The 27,480-nt window shown below is 46.9% G+C and overlaps 1 protein-coding gene across 4 annotated transcripts in view; it reads left to right on the forward strand.

Annotated features, from left to right (window-relative positions):
- Nucleotides 1-531: 531 nt before the first annotated feature.
- The window catches only part of FUBP3 (far upstream element binding protein 3), a 49,175-nt gene continuing 22,226 nt past the window's right edge, over nucleotides 532-27,480 (forward strand). For 2 of the 4 annotated variants that reach the window (XM_019728855.2, XM_019728858.2), the window contains exons 1-6: nucleotides 532-690; nucleotides 12,562-12,667; nucleotides 23,183-23,216; nucleotides 25,625-25,674; nucleotides 26,064-26,135; nucleotides 27,372-27,429. In XM_019728855.2, the coding sequence (XP_019584414.1) occupies nucleotides 607-690; nucleotides 12,562-12,667; nucleotides 23,183-23,216; nucleotides 25,625-25,674; nucleotides 26,064-26,135; nucleotides 27,372-27,429 (404 nt within the window). In that variant the 5' untranslated portion in view covers nucleotides 532-606. Of the gene's footprint in view, nucleotides 691-12,561; nucleotides 12,668-23,182; nucleotides 23,217-25,624; nucleotides 25,675-26,063; nucleotides 26,136-26,178; nucleotides 26,959-27,371; nucleotides 27,430-27,480 lie in introns of those variants that run through there. The other 2 variants (XM_019728856.2, XM_074331184.1) reach the window with 2 other exon arrangements.

The following is a 27,480-nucleotide window of genomic DNA, read 5'->3' on the forward strand; positions in this document are numbered from 1 at the left end:
TGGAGGCCGGGCGCGTCCTCCCGCCAACTGACTCGTGCAGGGACTCGGGCCGAGACCACCTGCAGACGGGGGTGTGACACTCCGTGGCGCGGTCCCTGGCCCTGCAGCCTCCCTCGGGGTCCTGACGGTGCCATCTCAGAGCGCTCTGTCCCAATACTCCAAACCAACGGGCTCTTCGGGGAGGGGCTCGCGGGTGGGCTCAGGGGCCCAGGACGGCTGAGGGTGCTGCTTTGGGAAAGCCACGTCACTCCCGGGTTTTCCCACCGCCGGCAGCCAGGCACCGCGGGCCACATCCGAGCCCCCAGGGCCTGTCGCGACACCACCGACCGCCCCAGACCCCACCGCGTCCGGGAAGGGGACGGGGGTCGCGACCCGTCCTCTGAGACCGGACCGCGGTCTCGCGCGCGGGGTCCACCCGCGGCCCCGCCCCCCACTTCCGGACGGCCTGCGGTCACGTGTTCCGCCCGGCCCCGCAGGCCCGGCTCCGCTCGCGTCGCGCTTCCCTTCCGCCGGAAGTGGGGCGACTTTCCCTTTCCGGCTACGGGTCCCCGAGCGGAGGGGGAGGCCGGACTGGGGAGCGGAGCGGTGGCGGCGGCGGGGGCGGTCATGGCGGAGCTGGTGCAGGGGCAGAGCGCTCCGGTGGGGATGAAGACGGAGGGCTTCGTGGACGCCCTGCACCGGGTCCGGCAGGTAGGCGCGCGGCCGGCCGGCGGGAGCGCGGGGACCGAGGCGGGGCCGGGCCGGGCCCGATGGGGAGGAGGGGGTCGGGCCTGGGCCGGAGGCAGCTCGGGCGGACGCTCCCTCGGCTTGGCGGGTCCTCGGGGCTCCTGCAGCCCGGAGGAGCCGGGGGGCGAAGCGCCACTGCGAGGCCCAGGCCCAGCCTGTCGGGCGGGTCTCCCAGGTGCCTGCAGCCGCTGGAGTAGGGTTTTCGCAGGACGCCGGGCCCCGTCGCGCGGGGCCGGGGCTGGACCTCCAGGGCAGCCAGCGTGGGGTGCTGAGGTTCGCGCGGGGAGGGCCCGGTGACAGACAGGAGGCGGCTGTCTCAGGGCCGGTAGCTTCTTAAAACTTGGAAAACATTGTCTTCGGACTTACTGTATTTCAAGGGTGGAGTGGAAGAAATTCCAGGGTGTTTTACTTTTGAGGGTGCTTTTGAGAGAGGAAAATGTTAAAAAGGTGTGGGTGGCCCCCCAAGACGTAGAAATTTTTTATGGGCAACAGTTTTTCCTCTCTCAGCGAGAATGTGATATGGACTCAACCCAACAGTGAAACTTGACCATCTGACAACGTCGTGCATTTTGTCAGAGTTAAATAAACTGATTTTTAAGAGGTTGCAAGCGTCCCTGGAGAATAAATATGGGACCTGCCAGAAACACTCTTTGGCTTCTGGCAGGGTGCTTGGAACAGCACATGTCCTTGCATTGTGTGTGAAACTTACTGGCAGGTTAGCGCTAACACTTAAACTTCTTCTGGTGACTGTCTTAGAGTCGTCATCCCTTCCTATTTAATTGTAGGCATACTAACTGATATTTTAACAGTTGGGCTATAACTAATTACTGCTTGATTCCTAACAGAAAGCCACAGGACTCAGTGTATTAGAAGATCCACTTGGTCGCTTGAAGATGCGGTCTTTACATCTTTTTCCAGTATTCCAAGGGAGGGAACCCTACCTGTTTCCCCGATATTGACTTTTCATTCTAACACTGATGCTCCTATAGACATTATGTTGGATCCCAGAACTTTCCAAACCTGTGGTTCCACCTAAAATTTTGTCTGATGACTTGTTACTGCCTAGGCACCAACCCGTACAGTAGTGAGTATCCATCTTACTTAGACTTCAGAGCCAACCAGTGGCTGTAATGGATGAACATGCCATCCAGCTCCCCTTCCATCACTCTGCTTGCCGGCGTGTTACACTACTCTCCTCTACCGTACAGGGTCCTGAACCTTGTTTCTCACTGGCTACTAATATGTAATGGCTTTCACTCTGTGCTGATGTGTGACAATCACCTTGTTGGCCTTCTGTATCCAGGAAGAATTATAGTCACTGCCCTAAAGAGCTCAGATCCTCAGTTTGCAGAAGGCCTGTAGTTGAACATAAAATGAATTTTGAACCATTGAGAAGACTTTCTGCTTCTCTTGAGCCAGTGGTTGAACTCATATTCTTGGACAACCTGCTCAAGAGGGAGGGAGACCCTCTGTTAAATGCTGACCTAATGTGGATTGTTGACGCAGTGGTGTGTACTACTAGCAGAGAACTTCCTTGGAAATGTTCCCAGCTCTGAAATGCACCATTGACTGGAGCACTGATAAGCCCAATGGAGACACTGCTGTGAGTGTGTTACTTCTGAATATTAACAGCTGGAGGGCGATACTATCTCCAAGGATTTGATGGCCTTTAAAAACTAAAGAAAAATAACAGGTTTGTGGGTAATTTTAGGTTTATGTATAGGTTTGCATTGGGCAAGAATGGACTGTTAGAAATCTAAACCATTGTATGCTTACAAAGCTTACCTCAAAGGATCTTGTATCATTTGGGCATCTGGATGGTGGTTCTGCTCCATTGTATGCACCGCATGTTGCAGAGATGTGATTTTTCCCACCTGTAACTGGAAGTAAGAGACAGTGTATTTGTTTATTTAAATGACTGCAAAGCTTTCCCCTGTCTTACGTGTCCTCACAAACATCAGCAACAGTGGCGGGCCCTCCTAAGTTTGTCAGAGAGCAGGAAGCTGTCTGGTGCTCAGTTTACCTAGAAGATCATCATGGCTGAGTTGACCCTGCTGGGATTTGAACCTACAGTTTCTGTTAAGTCTGGTACTTAGTCTAACACTTCATCCACTCAACTTCCCACCCAGCATCTAGAAGTTTCTTTGTGTAGCCTTTGGAGTTTTTCCCACAAAGGGAACCAGTTGCTGCTGTTCGTTCACTCCGAGCATGGTATTCCTAGATTGAAAGGGAGTCTCTGAAGCTGTCATATGAAATTAAAAATTTCCCCATTCGTGTGAAGCCCAGTGGGTTAATCATGTTGGGCACAAATGGGTGAGACTGCCGTTCTGTAGGGAAGGACACACGTGTGGAAATGTGGTCCGATGTAGTCCCATTGTTGAAGATCTGAAACTGCTGGGTTTTAAAAAACCATCAAGTGCAGTTCTTCCATGTCATTGGCAGGTTGGCAAAAATAAAGTACGATTTCTTTAACTTGTTTAGAAAGTGTAGGCTCCTAGTAAGGGTCGGATGTGAACTCAAAGCCAGGATAGGTCATCCTGTTCTATGGCCACCCTGCACCCCTACCCTGACTGTCTAGGTTATAGGGGGACCCCATGGAGATCATGGATGAGTAGATACAAATTGGGTTTGTTTAGTTTTTCTAAAACTATAAAAATGTTTCCAGAAAGCCCACACAGATTCCCAGCCTCCTTCCACACGCTGAACCAACTGCCTGGGAGTCATCAACTAAATAGAAGAAATTCTCTGGCCGTGCCTTATAGGACCTCACGCTCCTGTTTTTGCTCTAGACCCAGTCAGTGCCTCTGTTGCCTAACTCCAGAGTATTCCGTCCGCATCAACAGCATGATTGGTGCCTCATGGACTTGGCCGTCATGGTGATCCTGCACCCAAATGATTGTGACCACGCCTTGTAGAATCAGTAGAAAGTCACTTATCATAGGACCTATTGTTTGCCAACACCTTTTCGGGAACATTGGTTAGCATGAGACCTCGGAAGGTGCGCAGCCCTCCAGACGATGCCTTCCACTGCTGCTGTGTCACAGGTTGGGTCTGAGCAGTAGATGACTGGGCATGTGTGCTGTATACAAGGAGATTTCCTTTGAGAGAATGTGCATCCACCACGAAAAGAAGCAGCCTCTGTCCCTTGGCCTTTGGGTTCTCCCTGAGAGATACTCCCTTTGCTTACCTAGTATATGGTGTTTCTGACTCATGGCGAAGTCAAGTGTGCTGACTGCTCAATCAATTTAGTTTATATTCCACCGGGCCTCTCTCGTACATGCCCAGTGGTTGAGAAGCGCAAGGCATTTGACTAGGAACTTCCTCTTGCATGGACACTCATTTTAGCTTTCTCAGACACTTGCAAGCCAATGTCTGTGGGAAGTCTGTGGGCTCCTCCTGTAGCGTTGGTAGGAGCCATCAGAGTACCCTGCAGAGAGGAAGTCCTTGTGAAAGGGCTTGTGATGTGACTGAGCCCACTTGGGTCACCGCACTTTAATGGAAGCGCTGACTTCATGTTTGGTATTGTAAGGTGGACACAACAGGAACAATCCATGTGCCTCTGAGACTTTTCTCATTTCCAGCTGAGACTTCATCTGTCTTTTAAAATCTGATAGCCTATGTGTATCATCAAACTGGTTTTCTCTGAAGTCCCAATTATTTGTAGATACAAATTTGCCTAGCCCAGAGTTCCCAAGTGGTGGCCCACGGGCTGGGGAAGGCACATAGTGGGCCTGCAGGCGTGCTTCCTTTGACTCACACAGCGCCAACACTTAGAAACTAGAATGATTTCACAGCTTCGCTGGAAAAGATCTGGCCACGCTGCTCCTACATTCTGCAGAGGTAATACTAGGCAGGAGCGGGTAGCAGCTGCCCCTTGGCAGGGCACTGGCTCTCCGGGTTGCCTTCATTCCCACCACTTTGCTCTTGTTGTACACTGTCCGTTGGGATGCTGAGTCAATAGCCTTTTTTTCCCTCATCCTTTTTCAAACTGTGAGCCCATTGTCTCTGGTTTTTATTTGAAATTTGTGATGGAAAGAACTCTGGATGGAGAGTTAGAAGATCTGAGTTTTCTGCAAGCAGCCGCATAACCTTGAGCTGGGTTGGCCTTTCCCACCATTTCATCTATAGGCGGTTAATGCATCTTCCATGGAAAAGGGCTCACGGACAGATAAGTTTGGGGAATATGGGGTTAAATGGAGGTTAATTGGCTTCTTTACCATAAGATTTCTCAGAGCCTTTTTAATATGCTTATGTGAATTAAGTCCTACAAAAGTTTGGGATAATGCATTGTAAATATCTTGAAGTTAAGTCATTTCATACCCTCTTCGTGAAACCAAATCACATTCTGTGGCTCAAACTTCAGGTAATGTTGAACTGAAAAAAAATCTCAGTGATCCCTTCAAGCCCACAAACATTCAGAGCTTTCATCTAGCTGGATCTGAAAAAAAATTTTGGCCGTATTATTTTGTTTTTTTTCCTTTATAATATGTTATGCATCGAGTCCTCAAGTAACGTCTTTCGTTCAATACCATTTCGTTATAACGTTGATGAGATGCCACAGGAACTTAACTCTTATTCATATCAATTCGCCTCTGGTAAAACTGGCTTATTTATATGTTGTTTTGCTGCCGTTCCAAGAATCTATCGATGACGTTAAGTGAGGACTTACGTATTGGGTGTCTGTTCAGTCCCCTCCCTGGCTTTTCTGTGCAGTCCTTTTTCTCTGTCAGGAATCATCCCTCTTGAAAGAGTTTTTGCATTAGGAGTTTTATTATAAAGACACTTGGGAAAGAGCAGCCTGTGCTACTTTTGGAGGCATGAGCTGCACCTTTCATCCTAATGCCAGATGATAACGAGTCACTTGCAAGACTGAGTAGCAATTACTGGCTGTGGTGATTCCCCTCATTGGAGCATCTGCTGAGTCTGAGGCTTCTTGCTGGATGCTGGGCCAGTGCAAAGATAAGACAAGTTTGCAGCTGGTTGTATCTTATTGTGTATTGGAGCCTCACAACAGCCAGGTGCAATCATTCGCATTTTATATTTGAAAATACTGAGCTGAAGGGAGATAAAGCAGTTTTCTCCGAGGCACACAAGTAGTTAATATGTGCACTAGTTCTTGGACCCGTGTCTTCTGCCTTCTAAGAAAGACTTGGTCCCTTCACAGAGGTGGTTGGGTAGTTTTCCGTCTCGGGCATCTGCCGTGAAATCTTTGAACAGCGCTCTGAAGGGAGGCCGTTGGAATTCGGTGAAACACAGTGGAGAAAAGCAGTGGACCTGCTATCATTAGGGTCTTTGGTGGGGGATCCAGCTGGAGCAGTAGCTCAGCTTAGAGCCTCGTCTTAGCATTTTGCCTGCAGATGGGCTTCTCTGTATCCACTTCAAATTTAACAAATGTTGAATGACTTCTATGTGCCACGCACTTTGCTATGTATGTATTAGGGAAGTTGTTCTTTAACTTTTTTGGAACATGGCCCTTGAAGACTCTTGAAAACTTTGAACCTCTCCCCAGAAATATTTAATAGTTTTGTATGTAAATTCAGGAGGTTCTAAAGCTGAGCCCTGGAACTCCCAGTCCAGAGTCTGTCCTGGGTACCAAGGTGACTAGACAGGTCTCCTCCAAGAGCGCCCTAGAGTGGGGAGACAGTGTAACCGGTAACTTTCTCAGCGAGGTTATGCTGTTGAGAGGTAGTTTATAAAGTGCTTTGCAAACACGGGTAAGGGAGTATCGAATGCTCCCCAAGTGTGGGTGGCATGAAGTTGTCAGGAAAAGCTACTAAAAAGCTGATATTTTATTTGGCTGGCACATAGAATTCCTTGTTTTGATTAATGCCAGTCAGTGTCAGCCGGGGCCCCATCTCTGGTGACAGCTCTAGCTGCCATTCACTCAGCCCGTGTTGTGCTGGGTGCCAGGCAAGGACTTTCATGTCTGTTCTCTCCTCTGAAGGCCACGGAATCTCCAGGGGACAGTACAGTGAAGCAGTTATTAAGAGCTTAGATTCAGACTTTATGAGTGCAGGTTCTGGTTCTGCCACTTACTGGCTTAGTCACTGGACAAGTTATTAAACTGCTTTAAGCCTCGGTTTCCTCATCTGTCAAATGGAGATCATTGATGATAGTCATAATTTTTTTTTAGATAGCTAATATTAGAAGTTAGGAGGTTACCCTTGGGAGGTGGGGTTAGGTGTCTGAAGGGACCATGAGGCAGGCTTCTGGGGTGATGGTGATGTGTTTTGATCTGGATGCTAGTTACACAGGCATTTTAGTATGTGGAAATTCAATGAGCTGCAAACGTATCCATGTTCTTGCTTGTATCATTATTCTTCAATTAAAGGTTAAAATAGCAAACATTTCTTATTCCTTACCATGTGCCTGGCATTGTTCTGGGAGCTTTACGTTGTTACCTCGTTATCCCCAGGGATACAATTCCAGGCGGACTCCAAATCCCACAGTAAGGAGAATAGTAGCCCCTTTATAAGGTCGCTCGCTATGAAGATTAAATGAGGGCACCATCAGGCTTTTAGCGAGTGTGCAGTGAATTTGATATGCTGCTGTCTTCACTGTGACCCACCGGGTAGTGGGACGCAAAACCAGGACTGGCCCCTGTGCACCAGGACCCCAGACCCTGCCCTTGGGGACTCCTTAGCCACTGGCCGTGTGCTGTCTCTTCCTGCTTTGGGGGGCAGAGACTTTCAGGCCAGCTCGTGCATTCTCCAGGGCCCAAGCACAGCCATTCTGGGTGACTGTAGAGCAGAGGTCCCAGGGAAGGAAGTTGGGTTCCTGCTCCCTGGATGGTGTGAGCTTTCACTTCTATGGCTGGATCCCTGAGAATCATCAGTAGCTGTATTTAACCACATGGCCACAGTCTGGATGACTTGCCAGCACTCCAGGAGCATTGCCTGCTTCGATGTGGTGTAAAGGTCTAATACGTGTAAAGTTGTGGCAGAATTCACAGCTTCCTGTTTGGGTTTGTAGGATGAACTGCTTTGATTATTTTAGTCCTGAAAATGTGCACTGAGAATAATTAATTGCCACGTTTATGAACTTGAGTGGTTTGTGGACCACCTTTGTGATTTTTGCCAAGTCAGTCAACCTTCAATATTCTGCTTAATACTTTTAAATCATTTTAAAATTTAAATTTACTTGGAATATTTTTCAAAAGGAAACTAAATCATTATTATAAATGAAAAACTTCGCCCTGCATTGAAGGTAACTAAATACATACGTGTGTGTGTGTGTGTGTGTGTGTGTGTCTGTGTCTGTATATTTACACATTTTCATTCATACACCTCCTGAAATCACCTGTGTACTCCTCTTTGGAAAACACTGGTTTAGTTTGTCCCTGCTTTTTACAGGTGAGTACACCAAGGAGCAAGGCCACTGACGGTCTTGCCCAAGGTCATACACGGGCAGAGCTGGCTGGAAAACCAGGGCTGTTGACAAACTCCTGGTCCAGTGCTCCCTTCCTCCACATTGCCACTAGCTCCTCGTAATGGAGGTTAGTTAAATATCGTATTGATTTATATTTCATCTGTTACTGTGCTTAAAATAGTGAGATAACCCGTTCTCTTCCTCACTTACCCCTCAAAAAGGGGGAAAGGTAACTAAGGTGGTAGAAAATCGGTACAGAGTTCCCTCAACGTCATGCTTCCAGGTAAGGACTGGAGTGGCCTTGGTTTCGTTGGAATATCCTGACTCATTTTCTGGCCACACCATTATTAACTGAGCGTGTACCCCACTTTGCTTAAGCAGCTACTGTTCAGAATGATCAGTTGATGTGAGGAGTTGCTGGAGATCTGTGTACTGGAAATAATTAGGTTCTAAGTCCTCGAGAAATGAAATATGCTTAAGAAAGTACTAGGTGGAGAAAAGGGAGGCAGCCTAGTGCTGTGGTTACAAGTGCTGGAGTCAGACAGGCCTGGACTTAAATACTAACTGGTTCTGCCTCTTAAGGGATGTGTGGCTTTGGGCAGGTCACTCAGCTCTGAGCCTCACGTTTCCTTATCTTAAAAATGGAGATAATAATATCAACTTCGTAGAGAATCATTTTAAGGAATAAATGAGACGGCATTTTTAAAGTGCTCTTAGCAGCGTGCCTAGCACATAATAAGTACTCATTACATTTTAACTAGTTCTTTTAGTAGACGTTAAAAATCATTTCTTCGCACAAGGTTACATTTGTATGAATAAAGAAAGACATTGTGTCTTTACAGTATGTTGTAATATAATATACACTGTAATACCAATGTAAATTATGATATAATTGAGTATTAAGTTAAACTCATATCTAACATTTAGCCAGGGTTCAAATGCAGTAACCATTATTTTGTACTGCTTCTCTCTCAGTGGAAATTTCCCAAATTATAAACACCTGAAGCAAACCTGATTTAAGAACAAATCTGAAACCCTCAGTCACATTTTGGAAGGACGTTTATTGCTTTAATCAATAGTAGGAACAGGAAGGAAACTATTGTAACACTTTTAGCGTATTGGCTTTGGGGAAAAAGACATTCCAGCAACCTATGAAACATACTATATAAATTATAAGGAAGGCCAAGGACCCAGGAATAACATTTTAGCTACTTCGGAAGGAAGGGGAAAGATCTGGAAGCCAAGAGCCGTCACCAGAAGGGAGTAGGGCGCATGCCTCATGTGTCGACCTTATCCTTGGGGTCTTGTCTTTGAGGGGGATGTGACAGCACACTGTTGGGGGACGCCACTGAAAGTCGTACCCCTTTCTTTTGTGTTTTGGAATCATTAGTGTCTGCTGAGAACCTTTTCATTTGTCTTTAAAAACACAACTGGGCCAATAATCTTGGAAAGAAAACCCTCACGTCAGCCATTTACCATTCAGTTTATTGTGGCAAGTGAAGGGGTCTCCGTGGAGAGCCAGCCGCTGCAGTGCTCTCAGCTTTTTAACCCACCTGCTTCACTGGCTGAGCCCTTCAAGGTAACTTCTGCAGCTTAAGTAGCCAACCTCCACACACTTATCCAAAACAAACATGGGGAGCAAGATTGCAAGCAGATGGCAAGATTTATACGGCATTTTGTTTGACAGCAAATGGCCACTTGCCCTGAGAGACTTGGATGCAGGAGGTAAGGTTTCGATCAGCAGGCTCTCGGTGTTTTAACCATTTACTTAAAATAATGCTTTTAAACAGCACGTGTCCAGGCTGCTGTCATCTCTAGCCTAGTCAGGGGTCAGCACACCTTTCCTGTAAAGGTCCAAATAGTAAGTTTTGTTTATTTTTATTATATGTATAATATATATATGTATAATACATACATACACACACACACACACACACACACATAAACATAAACATTCCCTGTGCAACTCCTCAATGAAAACAAATAAGTGTGGCTGTGTTCTAATAAGACTTTATTTACAAAAGCAGGTGGTTCGCCAGCTATAGTTTCCTGACCCCTGGTCTAGCATACCTCTTAAATGATATGTTCCTGCTCTAGTCCCCTTGGAGTCGGTTTGCCTTGTCTAAGAGGGGTCTTTTAAAAACATCTCGTCACAGCGCTCTCCTTAGTAAGCCTTGTGCTTGCTTCCCGTCACCTTCCTATAAAAGCCACGCCCCGTACCATGACCGCTGAAGCCCTGTGTGAACTGGCCCTTGCCCACCTCTTGGAACACGTCTAATTTCTCCTACTCTAGTGATGTTACGTTCTCTCTTCCAGGCTCGTACCTACCAAGCTTGCTCCTGCTTCAGGGCCTTTGTACAAGCTGTTTCCTCTGCCTGGAAAGCTTTCTCAAGTTTTTGGAGAGACAGCTCCTCTTCCTCATTTAGGTCTCAGGTCCTGTGTCACCTCACAGCAGCCTGCCCTCATCACCCATGTAAAGGAACTGTCCCAAGCACTTTCTGTATGTCATTATCTTGTTAGCATCATGCTTATCGCCCGCTGAAATGATCAGTTTATTGATTAGCTTGTGTACCCGTGACTCCCCCACCTACTGCTGCCAGAGAGAGAGAGAGACAGAGAGAGACACACACACACACACACACACACACACACACACACGGCAGGAACCCTGGTGCCTTGAACAGCCCAACACATAGTAGGCAATCAACATTTGTTGGGTGAATTGCCTTGTTTTATTTGTGAATTGCTTTCTCCAGCACAGAGCTCTTTTGTGTTCAGAGTATGTTGTACTCTTTTCAAAAACTGAAGCAGGATCTTAAGCAGAGAAGAAACGACTTGCCCAGAACCACAGGACGACTGGTAGTAAATGGAAAAGATGAGACCTGGCCCAGGGTACCTGACATCTAAGTTCTGCCTGGGGTTTTCAGTATCATAATTGTCTTGGGTTGGTTGTTTGCTTAAGGCAATTTATCTGTATGTTGGTCCCAGAAGGTCTCAGACTTCTGGGCACATTGGGACAAGCTCAGGACAACTACCACTAAAGACTGTTCTGGGGGGCAGCTGTGCGAGGCTTAATTTAGGGACTAAACTTGAAGAGCAGTTGCTGTAAACATTCCTTTGATTGAATCAACGTGGCTGACTTGTGATGAGGATCACGGGTAATTTCCTAATGAGAGCAGTGGGTAAGTTCTACATGCCGTGTTTCCCCGAAAGTAAGAGCAGGTCTTATGTTTGTTAAGGTTTGCTCCAAAAGACGCACCAGGGGATGTCATCCTGAAAAATCATGCTAGGGCTTATTTTCTGGTTAGGTCTTATTTTTGGGGAAACACGGTAGCATTTGTTTCTGGGGGGAAAAGTTTAATAGTAGCTGTGGGGACAGAGCCAGGAGTGCAGTTTCCAGGCTCGCAGCCTCACGTGGAAAGGTGCTGGCTCAGGTAGTAAATGGCCATCACCTGTGACTGGATGGCCATCAGCTGTGGCTAGTTGGCCGTCAGCTGTAACCAGTGAGCCACTGGCCACTAATATAACTGCTGTGACTACGCTAGCAGCAGATGGGGGGGTAGCAAGAAGATGGTGGCTAAGCTAGCAAGAGCAGACTCCAGTTAGCACGGCAGATTGCAGCTAGCGAGTGGGGTTGGTTGGCAGAGAGAAGCAGACGGCAGGTTGCGGATAGTGTGGCTCCTGCTTCCTGTGTCTCCAACCCAGCCCCCAGCGAGAATACAGTGGTGTGACTCCCCTATCTATGGCTCCGTGGGTGTTCCTTTTTGGCCTCACCGTGTCCTGCGTTCTTATGTGGGGAGTGGGAGCTGAGTCCCCGTATGATACTCTGCATGACAGTAGCTGTGTTCTGTTCTTTAACTGATGATAAATGTTAAAGTTGAAATCGCTGTAAGAGATTATCTCACTTTCTCTAGTGCAGGAATCCTTCTGAAATAGTCCGGACAGATGGCCCTCCCCCCACTGTTTGGACACTTCTAGTGAAGCGCAGTTTATTTTGTATCTCCACAGAGGGCGTCGTCACTGTTATGGACGTTTAAGTTAATGGGAGGGATGTATTCCTAAAGAGTTGTTACATTTGCGCAAACATGGCCTTTTAAATATTGTTGGAGAGTTTGTTTTGTAAGGAACCCTGTAATAAAACCTTTTGAGCAAAGTTTTTCGTATTGTTGGCTGCTTTTCTTCAAATGCAGTGTACCTGTGCTTTAAGTGATGCCTGAAAAATACCAATTTGCTTGTAAAAGACACATTTTTGGAAGTATTTTAGTTCTAAAGACATTATTAAGACCAAAAGCAAACTCATTTAACAGTGAAAAGTGCTTGTCCTATCAGGACATTTCCTTACATTAATCTGAGGAAATGTAGGGGGGAGAAGTGGGATAACCGCCCCTGAAAGAGGGCTCTTGTCTTTCCTGCCTCGAATGGAGCCATGATTTGTGACTGAATATTTAAATCTGATTCTCTCTGTAGATTGCTGCTAAAATTGACTCAATTCCTCACTTGAATAATTCCACACCTCTAGTGGACCCCTCAGTGTACGGCTATGGAGTACCAAAACGGCCGTTGGATGATGGAGGTAAGTTGTTGTGAATACTTTGCCTTTCAGATGGTAGCGAACCTGCCAGTTTAGGTGGACTCGGTGCCAACCATTTCCTTAACAGCTCTCTCCAGAGTCACTCTGAAGAGGAGGGTCGAGGGGAGTAATTAGGATGATTTTTCTCAGCAGCTCTGCAGCATTTGAGTTCTTACGTGCCTTGGTAATACAGGAACCGTTTCAGCTGGGCTCCGAGGTAAAGACTTGGCCTTTGAATATCAGCTTGGAAGTCATTTGACAGATTGGAGAGTGTTGCTGGATTTAGCCTTCCATTCTTCCAGTACACACGTAGGAACTGAAGGCCTCACTGTTCTGCAGAGAAGAGCTGAGGTTCGGTACATGGCTCTGAGGAAGTTGGCTGCATCTCGGCCTCAAAGAAAGGAAAGGGGGGGTGACCTTTCTAGTCTGTGTGCTGGGTTTTTCTCCATTCCCATTTATGACAGGTTGTTTCTAGAAGCATCCATTTCTCTTTCATTCGTTAGTTTGTCTATATACTCCATACCCCCAAATTTGAGAACCCCCCCGCCCCCCTTAGAAGTGCCTTCCACCAGCACCTGGGCAAAGAGTATCTATCAGATGTGTTTCTGCAGAGAACTTGAACTTCCTGTATCGCAAAGTATGATGATCAAAGGGATTCGGAAATATACTAGATTGTGCATGAATGTGCACATAGTGTCTTTCTGTCCTTCTGTTGATCTGCATCCAGTCGTGTGTGTGCGTATTTCTGTGATATATTAGTAAGGGAGAAAAGTGCATAACAGTGTAGAATATTGTGTAATCTCCTTTTCCGAAAAAAACGCATGTTTTTATGTACCTAGAAAAAAATGTAACTGGGCACAACTGGTCTTTTTGGCGATTCTGAAAGAGGAGATGGCCATTATTTTTAGATGTGGGAACCTTTTTGGAATAATTGTATAGATTCACACTGAAGATTTTAAGGGGGCAACACTAGTTTGGGTGTAAAAGTTATTGCCTATTTGAAAAAACTGTTGTTTATGATCACACGCATAGAAAATCTGCTCCAGGGCCCTTGGCACTAAGGTGACCATTTAAACTGCTGCTCCCAAATGGTACCCTGTGATCTTTTATATTAGACCAAATATGACTGATGGCGTTATCTGCATTTTTGCCTTAGCGGAAAGCTGGTTGCAAAGTAGCCTTTTTACCTTTTCAGGGCAATCATGCTTCAGTTCCTCATCAATAGAAAAGCAGAACTAAGTTGTCTGGCTCTGAACACATATCTTGTTAATGGACAGTGTGTCTCTCTGGCCCGCCGTTTCCAGAAATCGAGATCGATACATTTCACAACTCAGCTTTGTTTTCACCCACTGCGTGGAGTTGAAGTGTGAAACGCAGGGAGCAGTAGTCACTCTCCTTGGCATGGGAGCCTGAAATATTTGCAAAGGAAACCGCTGGCGTTTTGCAGATGCTTTCCTCTCATTAATCCTTTGCATGCCAGTTTGAAAGAAATTAGCAAAATTTATGGATAAAGAGACAGGGAACAAGCACAGGTAGCTGGCAAGTCACTGGTAAGCCCAGAACCGCACTTGAAACTTCAGTCCGTTATTATCATGTACTTCCTCCTCTTTTTTGAGAACCATCATTTTTTGCATGTTTGCTTTTTGGGGGCTAAGACCTCGTATTCAGAAAATGAACCTGGTTTCTCTTTTTCCTCCTGAATAGTAAGGCTACTTACAGTAGGAAAGGACTGAGAAAGAACCTTTCTGCAACGTGCCAGGTCCCCCAGGACCCGGGGATGTGTGTGTCTTACATAACAGATTGTATTTGAGGAACAAGAATGTCCCCCAGGATTTTTACATTACAATTTGATCAAGTTAATCCTCTCTTCTGTTGAGTACCATTTAAACAGAATTGCACAAATATTTGTTTTTCTCCAACGCGGTCTCCATGTGTAGAGTTTGAGATTTGCCTGTTGAGCTTAGTGAGAGCCCTGGGCATTGGGGCCTGCCACAGTTTCCTTTGTCAGTTGTATTTTGACAGGGATCAGATCATTGGGCCAGTTCTGTTCTCCTGAATATGTAATGTGAATAAACAGCTCCCGTCGAGGAAAGCGTTCATGTTTACCCGGCAGCTTTCTAAGGCTCACAATCCTGCTGTTTGTGAGATGAAAGTTTAGAAAAGCAGAGACGAGCAACAAGCAGGAATTCTGTCACTTTTCTCCTTTGCAGTAAAGTTTACCAAAAGCTTTGCAGTTTTTGGTTTGTTTGGTTTGGCTCGAGTTTTTTGGACAGAAGTACACCAGATCACTTCTTTAGCAATGTGAACTTTCTAACTGTCCTGTCAAGCTGGGTTCTTTAACCTTTAGGATGTTAAAATTCAGTCCCCTAGAAGTTTTTGGAGGTGTCTGTCACTTGGGTCTGTTTAAAAGCACTTCAATTCCTAAGCCAACCATAAGGAACGTTAACACAGGGTTTATTCAGGACATTGAGATGCAAACAAGCATAGGATTAGAAAAAGTGCTAGGCAGTCAAACTAGGGAGCGATTTCTCCTGATGCAGAAAGGGATTTGGGCAAGTTGTGCTCCTGGGCAGTGTTGAGCCGTGAGTCAGACTGCAGGTTCAGGAGCCCGAGCCGCGTGGAACCCAGCAGGAGGCGTTTGGAGCTCAACCTGCACAGCCTGCCTTGGTGCCCTGACCTGGGAAGAGCAGTCGGTCCCTGCCCTCCAGCTTCGGGTCGAGTCACTTTAAGTGTTGGCACCTTCAGTCTTGGCACCCATACTTTCTAAGAGTCGGAGCTGCTCCTTGCCAATTCAGGAGTCTCCCAGCTGGTCTCTGGTATGGCAGCTTTACCATCCAGAACTTTCTTCATGCTACAGCTGGAGCTGGTCTTCCCCGTTCATTCCTTCGCTGTAAGACCTGCGGCAGGGTCCAGTAACCAGGGACGTCCGGCCCTCCCTAACCTGGCCGTTGCCTACCTGCCCTCTGGTCTCGCTGCCCCGTTCGGCACCCAGCAGCAGCCTAGTCTTTCTCTTTGCTCTTCCAGGAACACGTCCCCCATCCCAGCTCTTTACCTGGCTGATTCCTACGCAGCAGTGAGGCCTCAGAATCGAGAGCAAAGGCCCCTCCTAGGATCCCTTCTTTGTCCGCATCTTTTGACTTTCTTCAGTGCCCCGCTCGGGTGCCACCCAGCCTCTGTCTTCTCGCTCGTGTCCTGCTCTCCTTCCTCCCTCCATCTCTACCCCTCTTCCTCCCTTTTTCACACGCTCACCTCACCAGGGAATAATCACATTCTGCTCTGAACTTCTAAAGTGATCCATGTGTGCTTTCTAAGGGCACATGCTTTATTCTGCAGACCCCAGGGTGTGTCGTGTCCCTCTCCCGCTGGACCCTCCGTGCCCTTACCACAGAGATGGTCTCTTAGTTCCCGCCCTACCTTACACAGACACTTGGTGCTTATGCAGGCTCTCCCTCTTTGTATCCTATGATTAGCAAATTTAGAACATTTTCTGAAAAGTGAGCTCTAAATTGAAGCGAGTAGTATAAGCTAAGTGGTTGAGAACTTTGAATTTCAATGTAATCTCAATCGGGGAGGCAAGATGTTTTTGAAGGGCCGTGTAGTAAATATTTTTGGCTTCCAGGACATCCAGTCACTGCCCCACCTACTCGGCTCTGCCATTGGAGCCCAAAAGCAGCCACGGGCAACACGTAAGCAAATGGGCATGGCTGTGTCCCCGTAATGCCTTGTCTACGGAAACAGGTAGCTGGCCCCCGGGCACAGTTTGCTTACCTCCGATCTCATTCCAGCCTTGTCAGATGAGTAACTCTAACACTTCCTTAATCTTCAGTTAGGGAGGTGTACAGAGGGTCCCCCATCACCGTCCCTAATTTCCTCAAACATGTTTTTTTGGGTTCATTACCTAACTGCCTTGACTGTCTGACAAAATAAGTGATTTCTAATGTTTAGCCCAGAGCCAGGTGACAGATGGAAAAGTCACCCTTCTCATCGTCCCCTCCATATTTCTAGGGGCGATGAGAGCATCATCTCTAGTTTTGTAACCCGGGAGAGTTTTAGGGTCTCGTGCCGTCTTGAGCGCTTCTAGTTGAATCGGGTAGACCTCACTCTCTCCCTGCCCTCTGTGTAAAAGGTGGCATCAAAGCCAAAACTTTGGTTCCTCCAATGGGGGGGGGGCGGGGCAGTGTACACAAGTGACTTTGAAAATATGCCTGCTTTTTCTACCCAAGACTTATCTTTGACATTTATGTAGAACCTTTTTAGATAGTACCATGGTTTCTAATTTTATCTTGATGGTGTTCTTCTGGGGTGAAAGGAGAATTCCTGGGTGTGCTAGCAAATGAATTATTTATAGGAAGACTGGAATAAAATATTTCTGTGGTCCTTTCCAAGTTTTTTTTCCAGTACTTGTGGCATAGGGCAAAGACAAGGAGAAGAAAAGAGTGAGGAAGAAAGTTTTTGTTGTTTTAATTCCAGACTTTGAAAGAGGGCAGAGGGATGAGAGGTGCCCGGGCCAGGGAACAGTGAGGGTCACAGTTCTTGCTGCCAGACGAAATGGGCGTCTGACCTCTGCCTGTGGCCCCACGACCTCAGGCAGGAGCTTGCCGAGGGCAGAGTCTGCTTTGCAAAGAGAGAGAAATGAATCTCAGAGATATGAGGGCTTTCCCTGAATGGAGGAGGTGGATGGATACTGCAGGGATAAAGAGCCAGGACTAAAACCGAGGTGCTGAGAGTTGGGGGGAGTCGGGGGGAGATTGGCCCTTTACTTGTGAAGTAAATCAGGGGTGTTGTTGAGCAGTAGTCTTCGGGCTCCCAGGGTTAGGTGGGCGTGGTTGGTTTAAAGCCGCGCTTTTCTAGCTCTTGCCCTTCTGGGCACCCTCTTCCCTAACGTGGCACACGCTGGGACTTGGTCTGCGCTGGAGACGTGCCCGTCCCCACTTTCCCAGTTCTTTTTTGGTTTATGGTGGTACATCACCTGGGTGGTAAAATCGTCTAACACCTTAAAAGCGTGTGTCTAGAATCCTGGGTGGGGAATTGCGAAGTAACAAAGCATAAGAGTCTTGGTAAGAAATATTGCAGGAGACAAGATCTGATTGTGATTTTATCCAGATAACAACTCATGGCAGAGGCTCATGTGGTCCGTTCCTCCTGCTCCTCCATCCATCCATCCATCCATCCATCCATCCATCCGTTTTAGGGTTATGATTCAGATGTAAATGCTAGGCACGTGAGTGCATATTAGCATATTATTAGCATATATGTGTGAGTTGGAAAAGGAAGTACGTTTTGTTTCCTGGCAAAATATGATCTGTTTGGTTTGACAATTGGCTTAGCCAACTAGGTGAAATGGTAGACATTTTCCACAAAAATGAATGTGCTAACCCTGCAGCATCAGTGTGGCAACAGAGCCAGACCTCACATGCAACACCTGTTATGTTCTTTGCGAGTACTAACCTAGGTTTTCCGGACTCCTTGGAGGAAATATGTGACCCCGAGGGGCTGTACCCGGGCGGTTAAAACCAAATGAGGAGTTTTCAAAAACACTTCTGATGGTACAGCCTGTCTAGAAAACTTGTGAAACTAATCATGCGCTCTGCATGCAGCCCACGGTTACACTCCTGGGCATTTTTTCCTGAGAAAAGAAAACCTATGCTCACACGTAAACCTGTGCACAAATAGCATCTTTATTCAGAACAGCCCCAAACCGGAAACAGCCCAGGTGTCCATCAGCAGGTGACTGATTGACAGACTGGTCCAGCCACATCACGGAACACTACTCAGCACTAAAAAGGGACAGACTACGGACCCAACAGCATCCTGGGTGAATCTCCAGGGAGTTGTGCTGAGTGAAAAAAGCCCACCCCGGGCTGCCATGTGCTGCTAGGAGCGGCCGGTGGCCATCGTGAGTGGCCGGCAGCCGGGGAGAACTGCTGTGAGCGGCCGATCAACAACCAGTTGCCTCAGCCGGGGGGAGCGCAAGGCTCATAACACCAGCCTGGGCCAGGGAGCTGAGTCCTACACAACTAGACTGGGAAACAACGGCTTGAACCGTAGTGTGGGGTGGGGGAGGCAGAAGAAAGAGGGGAGAAAAAAGAAAAAAACGCCTACCCCGAATGGTATGTACGGTGTGATCTCATTTACATAACATTTTGGAAAGGAGAGTAGGTTAGTGATGGCCAGGGTTTAGAGGTGGGGTGCTGGGAGCCCCTGTATATTAGGTTGGTGCAAAAGTAATTGCGGTTTTTGCCTTTTTTTTTTTTTTTTAACGTTTCAAACCACAATTGCTTTTGTACCCACCTAATAGAATAAGAATAGGTCACTGCTGGAAGGAATCCTGGTGCCTAAAGTCCTTATTGTGTAGCGAAGGAAACCGGTGTCTGGAGAAATGGTTTGACAATGGTCAGCTACCGAGTAAGTGGCAGAAGGAAGACTTTGAATCTGGGTCTCTGTCTCTTAGGCCATAAAATGTATGCTTAAAATGTGGGCTCAGAGTCAGGTAGGTTAGGGTTTGAATCTCACCTCTGCCCGGTGCTCTGTGACTTTGGGTAGGTTGCTTAACCTCTCTGAGCCTCTGTTGCCTCACCTATAAAATGGAGGTAATACCTACTTCATGAGATTATCGTCAGGATTATAGCAAGTTATTTTCAAAGTTTTAAAATACTGCTTACGGTGTGAGAAATACTCATATTTCCATCAGAACTAGTTAGTACACACATTAAAACCTTTGTAACGGAAATAAAAGCTTTATGAAATATATATATTATTATATATGGTACACTGTTTTCTATTTCATGTTTTAATACAGCCGGTCATGACCCCCTAAATTAATTTCATGTCCACTGGATTAAATGAAAACAAGGCATAGTAGTATAAATAAGACTTTCCTCTTCATTTTACTCCAGAGGTCCTGGGTCAGGCCCTGTGTAGGTACTGGAACTGGGGTCCTAGCCCCACTGCATCTCTGGAGATGAGGTCAGGTGGCTGCCCATCACGGAGCTGTCTGCTTTCCCACTGGACTCTAAGCTTCTCGAGGGCAGAGCTGACCTTGCTCAGCAGTTTATCCCCAGAACCTGGCACAGTGCCCAGCACCTGAGAGGTGTGAGGGGGTGGAGTGCACGTGGACATGGGGCCTCCCCTGTGCGCTGTTCTGAGGGCTCAGGTGTGATTGCACCTTCCTCGTGGGTAAAATGGGACTGAAAATAACAGCGTCTGCCTCCTAGGGCTTGTGCAGGACTGAGTGGGTTCATGCAAGTGAGGCATGTAGAAAAGCACCGTGTGAAGCTCGTGGTGGGGTGTTTGCCACTCACAAAAGCATGTTAGACTGCAAGTGAGAGTGACATTAAGAGAAACTTGAATTTCCTGGCGCTTTTGGAAAATAATCATTGCAGAATTCGTAACAGATTACTTGTCTAGGGACTTTGAGCTGAGCTCAGCACGTCAATGTTTTGTGGCCCTGAGGCGAGAGTTGTTGCCTTAGAACACAGGAAGCCTTTGTGTTGTCCTTGGGAGAAAAGCCTTTTACAAATGCTTGGAAAACTGCAGAGTGGCCGCAGCTAACTGGAAGCACGACTGGGGCTTGGAAAGGCCGCGGCCAGAGTCTGAGGAGACTAGAATCCAAGGACTTTCCAAATCCTCCTGAAGAGGGAGGTCTGGTTTATTTATTTGTTTTGCCAAACCACTGACATTTTCTCTCCTGACGACTCACTCACCTGCCTCTGGTCTGCGGCTCTGAGCACGAGTCTGGGTGTTGTCTGTGCTGTTACGAGGACTAGGGGTGCTTGTGTTCCTTGGGCTTTTTGGGGAGGTGGGGAATGGGGTTTAGTATTAAAATGGGTGCACAGTATAAAGTTGGGTATGTTCCCCAGGGACATTTTGTTAGCAGTTCTTTTGGAAGAAAGATGAAGACTTCTCTCCTTACTAATGGGAAAAAATGCCCAGCTGTCTTATTTTTTTCAAACATCGTTATTGAAATTGGCAGAGTATTACTCTTCAGAAAGAATTTCCCATATTGTAGCGTGAATATTTTCTATGGGAAACTCATTTTTCCATAGCCCAGGGTGCTTCCCATTATAGAGTGTGCAAGATAAATGAGAACTACACCTGGGCGTGTTTACACATGTGTGCTACAATCGAGCTAAGGTGAATTTTTGAGGCAAGATGGACCATTGTCGGCCCGCATGCACCATTAGGGGGAAAATAGGACTGATTTTTTTCAGCATTTTTCCTTTTTTGCAGTAAAATGACAGTGGTTACCATTAAATTGAGCTTAATAGGCGTCCCCATATGCCTCCCGCATTTGACCCTTCTTCATCATGTGGAGTTGGATGTTATGTTTGCTGTGTGGGTGCCCAGTGCCCCTCACCTGACTGCTGCTTTTCATTTTTAGGCACCAAATGGGGATGTTTCCGAAAGGAATGAGCCTTTGAGTCCAGCGTTTCATTCAGCTAGGGGCTACAGCATTTGCATGGAGCGGGGGAAAGCGTTTATCCTTTTCAGGAGTCCACCAACTTAGAGAGCTGGATCTGGACTTGAATTGGATTTCCTCCTTCCACGGCGGCTCTCCGCAGCCTTCCTGTCTGTGGGGTGCTGGTGTGTGCAGCTGAATTTTCCGTTTGTAAGCACCTCCACGTGTCGGCAGAGCAGTTGCCATCAGAAATGACACCTTGTGCGTACGTACTGTGCCAGCAAAAATGAGTTTCCTTTTCTGTGATGAGCACAGAATTTCGTGTGGCTTTTGACCAGGAGCCCTGCGAATATTCTCGTGCCTCTCACGGAGTTCTTTCTCGTAGCATAGCACTCTGCTCTGCAGGGGCTTTTCTGGCTGACATAGCTGCACGTCATCAGCCTCTTGACATCTCTTCCCAAGGTCTGGCCACGCTGCCCTGTTTGGGGGACCAGCACCTCTCCTTTGTGTTCTCATCATTTCAAGGCAGTTTAGTTCCTCTGTCTTAAGTGGGTTCTTTATCCCTAAGAGAAGAATTCAGACAGTAAGAGCTTTCCCTTCATAGGGGCAGCTAACCAGACTGGAGGAGGGCACTCTGTCGTGGCCTTTCTCCATCCCCACCGCCCTAGGTGGCGGGCAGTCCTGTCTCAAACACCCAGGGGCTGAGGGTGTGACGAGGATTTCTTCCCTAAGCAGGTTGTTGTCCAGTGTTCACGTGGGGTGGGCGTCGTAAGCACTGCCTGTCCCACACGACAGCATTTGTCATACTCAAACTGGAAATGCAGAAAGAAAAATTTTAAGAGTCAATGAGAAACAGTTCTCTTATCCCTGAGATAAGCAGGTTAATAGTATATAATGTCAATATTTTGGCTGCAGACCATTATCTTGCTATTGATTCAGAAGAAATATGGTATTGACTCCGTAGCGTCGTTACTTTTTGCTAGCATTGTTTTCTCTGTGCTTTTTTCTTCTCCTTTTAAAATACCGGGATCTGGCTTCTTTTCCTTTGTCTTTTTATGACCAGTTCCTGTCCAGTCAAAGAATGACGAGGCTAAGTTGAAGCAGAAAGAGCACCCGGAGTCCTGTTTCAGAGGCCAAGCCGTTTTGCTCTTTGTTCTGGAGAGGATGTGATTGATCCTTCCCACTTAGCTCCTATCTGTCCTTATAACTTTCCCCAGAGCCGTGTTTTTGAATGCTCTTGTTACAGATTGTAAGATTCGTTCAGTTCCTTGTAACATGTTTCGGGTTTATACTTTTTCATTGTCTGCTGACTGTGTTTCCTGGGCTGCATTTTCCAAAAGAGAACAGCACCACAGAATTATTTTTGCTGATGGCTGGTGAAGGAGGCACTCATCAATAGCTGAAAGAGGAGAAACTGAAACAAAAAGCTGAGCTAAAGTGGTTTTGTGGGAACGTGATTACAGAGTTGGTTTTCATAATAAGAGGCTGTTTGGCACTGTTGTCTCTGTGAAATGGGCTTGAAAGGCAGTTGCTCATTCTTTGAGGCTTACAGACTGCTGTGGTGGGTCCATAAGGCGGCCCTAGGAGGGAGGAGGCCAGACCCTGTCCTGGAGCTGTTTATGCTCTTGGGAGGGCAGGGAGAATTGGCGTGTGTGGGGGGTGCCCCAGGGCGGGCAGCACGGCCTCTGATTGCGGCTGCCCTGGAGCAGTCCTAGCCGCTGCGCTCGGGGTTCACATCTTCTCATTTGGTTTAAAAAGAGAAAGAAGGAACCCCCGGCATCTTCACACTGAGTTTGGACCCTGAGCAGGAGGGAGGTAGGAGGTGACAGGGATTTGGGGAAGCGGGATTTTCTCCCAGGCTTCTCAGCGTGTGGACACACAGATCAATTTCTTCTCCTGCGTTCAGCTGGCCACTGGGTTAGACAGTTTGTTGATCAAGATGTCCCCTCCTGTTTCATATCACGTAACGCATTCATTTCAGCCACTGAGCCTAAATTACTGTTTGCTTTCTTTCTGCCTTTCTTTTTTTCCCCCTGAAATGGTAAGAACTCGTGTAAGGATGAAGTTAGTTTATCCGTGCTAATGCTTTGATTTTTCTTTTCTCTTTTTCTTTGCCACAGTAGGTAACCAGTTAGGGGCCTTGGTACATCAAAGGTAAGCAGTGGGTTATGTTTTATTATTTATTGATCATTTCTAATTGTTTATTGATCCACCATCTGTACTAGAGTGTTAGAAAGTCAGAGGTTGAGAGTGTGAAAAACCATGGGCTAGGTTTCTTTAAGACTCAAGTTTTTTTTTTTTTTGCTACCCTTTCCAAGGCAGTCAGTGTAAGCTTAAAGGATAAACCCATACGAGGTATTAAAAATCAGCCATTAGTGTATGTGAACTTAAAAGACTTCTAATATACTGGAGCTGCTCCTTCTGTCCACATACATTTAATTTAAAATGAGAGAATGAAAATTTCCCTCCCATTTTGATGGTTTTCCCAGTGTTTTATGAATCCTTAACCTCTTTACTTAAAAAGATGTCCTAAAGAAGTGTGAGTTCTTTGATAAGAGACAGCTTTTGGTTCTCAAGGAATCATAGGCCTGGGAGGCCAGAAGCCGGGACCCCCACCCCCCCAGCTCTGCTGTTGTGATAGGGACTTGTTAGAGAACCTCAGATAAATGCGCAGTTGATTCCCTGCCTCAGTTACCCCTCACAGCCTTCCCTTAAACATTGACGACTTAGACAGACACAAAGACCCCTGGGCTTTAAAACGACGGGTCTGTAAGATAGGATATTTGTGGTCACAGTGTTACTCTTCAAAAAGGATAAATATATAAAAAACTATGTGACAGCTTCTGTAATGGGTGCTGTGTATCTGTTATTGTAACATACTATCCTTAACCTTCACCAGCAATGATACAATTTTATCTTCTTGTGTTCTGCGCAAATATTTGGGAGTTTCTGGAAATTTCCAGGCATCAATTAACCAAAAGATTCAGCCTGGGATTTTTTGTTGTTTCTTTGCTTTAAAGTAACTTAAATGAGGTTTTAGGACCCAATGTAACTTTCCTATAAAGATGTAACTGGTGAGGATTTTACTTTCCAAAATGTTATGCATCAGACAAGCCTCAGCCTTGCGTTTCGAATAGAGCTTTGTCTTCCCGGAAGCCCAGAGCAGTTCGTCTTCATCTGTTTCCTCCTCCAAGAGAGTCTGTTAACTTGGTTCCTAAAGGCTGAGGAACTGCCCGCATTTTGTGACAGTTTGTATTGTGATAGTGTTGGGCCTCCTTTAGTCAGTTCCCGGGTGAAATTTCTGAGAATGGACCGTCTGTGCTGCCAGGCGTGCAGGCATCTCAGCTACACAGACAGGAGCACCACTGCCCTTCTCCACGGTCAGGACACATCGCAGCAGGGACCTGAGCCTCTTGCAAGATGTGCTAGGCCAGCTGGGGCTGGGCATCGACATCCAGTGTTACTGATTAGGAAGCCCGGGCTTGCCTGGTTTCGGGGTGAACTCCAGTGTCCCGAGAGGCAAAGAGGCTCCCTAGGCGTACGTAAACCTGCGGAGGTAAACTCCGCGAGAAGAAGATAGTTTGCTCCCATCACAGTGATATGGTGGCAAGTGCTATTTAAGCTATTGCATTTCTTCTAAGTGCTGCACTTTTCCCTAAAAACATGCACTTTATTCAGTCCTTTCCGTGATGGGTAAAAATCCAGCTGTGAGAGATGTTTAAAAATGCTTACCTTTTTTTTTTTTAAAAAACTACTTGCATTTAGCTTCCTCCTAAGGTAAATGTTTATAGATTTAATTGCTTTCTGGGGTGTTGGGCAAATTGGATATTGTCCACAATACACTCACTGTATGGTAAATCTGAAGGTTTGTTTGAAAGAACCAGTGCAGTAGTTGTTTTTTAAAAGAGAGAGGGGGAGAGGGAACGGGAGAGGAAGAGGGAGAGAGGGAGAAAGCACATAATGGATGAGATGGCATTTAGCAGAAGTACCTTGCAGAGCAACTGAGGGCATTATCCTGTCCTGGTCAACACTGATTAGGCCTCTGCTGTACACTGACTCCATTTGGGGCGTGTCACCCTGAAAGACAGCGATCGTAGAGGGAGGACAGAAAGCAGTACAAAGATGGGGGAACAGGAATGTTGAAGAAAGGTTGACTGTTTCTTCATTTAGAGGGGACACCGGAAAGGTGTCTGCACACTGCCCAAGTCCCAAAGGCCCGCTAAGCCCCCTGGGGTTGGTGACACGTTTGGTATTGGCCCAGCTTCTGCCTCCTATGGCCATGTGAAGGAAGGGCGTGAGCGGAGCTGCTGGTCTGATGAAAACCCAGAGGTTTCTTCCTCTGAGACAGGAGATGGAGGCTTGGGTCTTCTCGAGGAGTGATTGACCAAGGGGCTCATTCATTGATGCTCTGTGTAGATGGTTGTGGACTTGTTGGCCAGATTGGCGTGATTTCTCTTAAGCCTTCATCTTCCATCATGGCCAATATGGGAAATTTGGGGAACCTAAGATGGCTGCAAAACTCTTTCTTCTATATGTTTCTCCAAAATGTTCTTTGTTTTTAGGGCAGTAATAACAGAAGAATTCAAAGTGCCTGATAAAATGGTTGGATTTAGTAAGTATGCACGTGATGCACTTTCCCCCTAGTTTCCTGTCTGTCCTTTTTATCGCACTCTCTCTCTCAGTGTGTCACCCATAGTCGAATGCTTTTGCACACCGTTCTCTAGAGTCCCGAAGCGCTGCAAGTCTCTGTGCAGGCTGAAGGAGAGACCAGAAGGTTGGGCCATGGGTCCCCCACTCCCCCCACCACCCCACTGTCTTCTCCCTTGAGCTAGGGTACCCTCTGTCTGTCTGCTGTATTTCACATACAATTTCTGTGGGCTCAGCGAGGCCGAGCTGATTGTAGTGCTGTCACCCAGGTGTGAATATCTGTTGAATGAAGTCGTGCATGATGGTTACATATGGAATGGCGGGCATATTCTGACTCTGTTCAATTTGTTTCAGTTATTGGCAGGGGAGGTGAGCAGATTTCACGGATTCAAGCAGAATCTGGTTGCAAAATTCAGATTGCTTCAGGTAAGGGCTTTTTTTTTCACAGATCTCAGTTTGGTAGATCCCAGTCTTTTGCAAAGTTTTCCAGATTCAGTACTTCGCTTGTGGCTAAGTTTAGGAGTGTGGGTAAGTATATGCGATTGCTATTTTCCTTGCACTTCTGGAGCTGGTCTCCCAGGTGAGAACCAGAAAGAGCAGAGTAGAAGCAGGCCAAGACAAGGCCACCCAGCTGGCCTCGTGGGGAACCCTCCCCCGTTCTGTGGCCTGCGTGGCCCCCCCCCCCCCCACTCCCTGCCCAAACACCTACCGCTCTAGGACCTGTTTTCTGCACCAGAATGTTATGCTAGATGTAGTGGGGCCTGCAGGAGTCCTGTGGCTTTGGGGTCACTCCTGGGAACTGCTCGCCGGCTCCCCTGGATTAGACCACCGCGACCCTTTGTGGAAAGAGGCCAGCTTGGGGGGCTCTGGCGAACTGAGCACGTCTTAAACACAGTTCCCAGCTGGGTCCGTTTTGACTGTCGAGTATGGAGACAGAGATTGAGGAAGAAGAGTTTTTATTTTATTTATAGTTTTAACATCTAATTTGAGTTTGACCTGTTTTCATAGTGGAGGAGGGGGTTTGGAGGACATTCGACTAGAGAAATGTTTCTCATTTTAAGGGATAGAAGGCAGTAACTGCTGTTAGCCTTTTCACTTTTTTTAGTAAGAATTTTAAGAGGCGGTATTTTTAGGAACAAAGTGAAATCGTGTGTGATGGTGGAAAGGAAGATTTTCCTTCTTCTCAAATGGCCCGGAACCAATTCCACATAGATGTCACTGATCTCTGGGGATATTCACACAATAACTGGTAATAGTCCCAGTGTGCATACCGTCACATGTCTTACTCGTGTGCCTGAGAGCTATTTGCAAACCAATGACCAGTAAACTCCGCAAATGGAGAAACTGAGGAATAGCAGCTTAAGTGCCTCAGGCACTTAGGAGCACATAGGTGGGGTCAGCAACCAGCTGAACCTGGACATTAGGACCAAGTCAAACCTCTGCTGCGTTCTCCCACCTTTCCCCAAGGGGCTTGTTTCTATGTTGAGAATCCAGGGCAGAGCTACAAGCCTAATACTCTCCCCACAAGTGGAAGCATACTGTCTCTTTCTGGGAGCCTGGGCTTTTGTGGGGCCGGCGTCGGCACCGCCCAGGGAGACAGTCTGTCCACAGAGGTTGCCTGATGCCCACCAACACACCTCATCTTCTTGATTCTTCTTGTAGAGAGTTCTGGGATTCCCGAGAGGCCCTGTGTACTTACCGGAACCCCAGAAAGTATTGAGTAAGTTTATTTTATTTACTTTTTCCTTTCACTCTTCTTCCTCATTCCCCA

Source organism: Rhinolophus sinicus, linkage group LG04 (assembly GCF_036562045.2).
Source record: "Rhinolophus sinicus isolate RSC01 linkage group LG04, ASM3656204v1, whole genome shotgun sequence".
NCBI classification, from domain to species: Eukaryota; Metazoa; Chordata; class Mammalia; order Chiroptera; family Rhinolophidae; genus Rhinolophus; species Rhinolophus sinicus.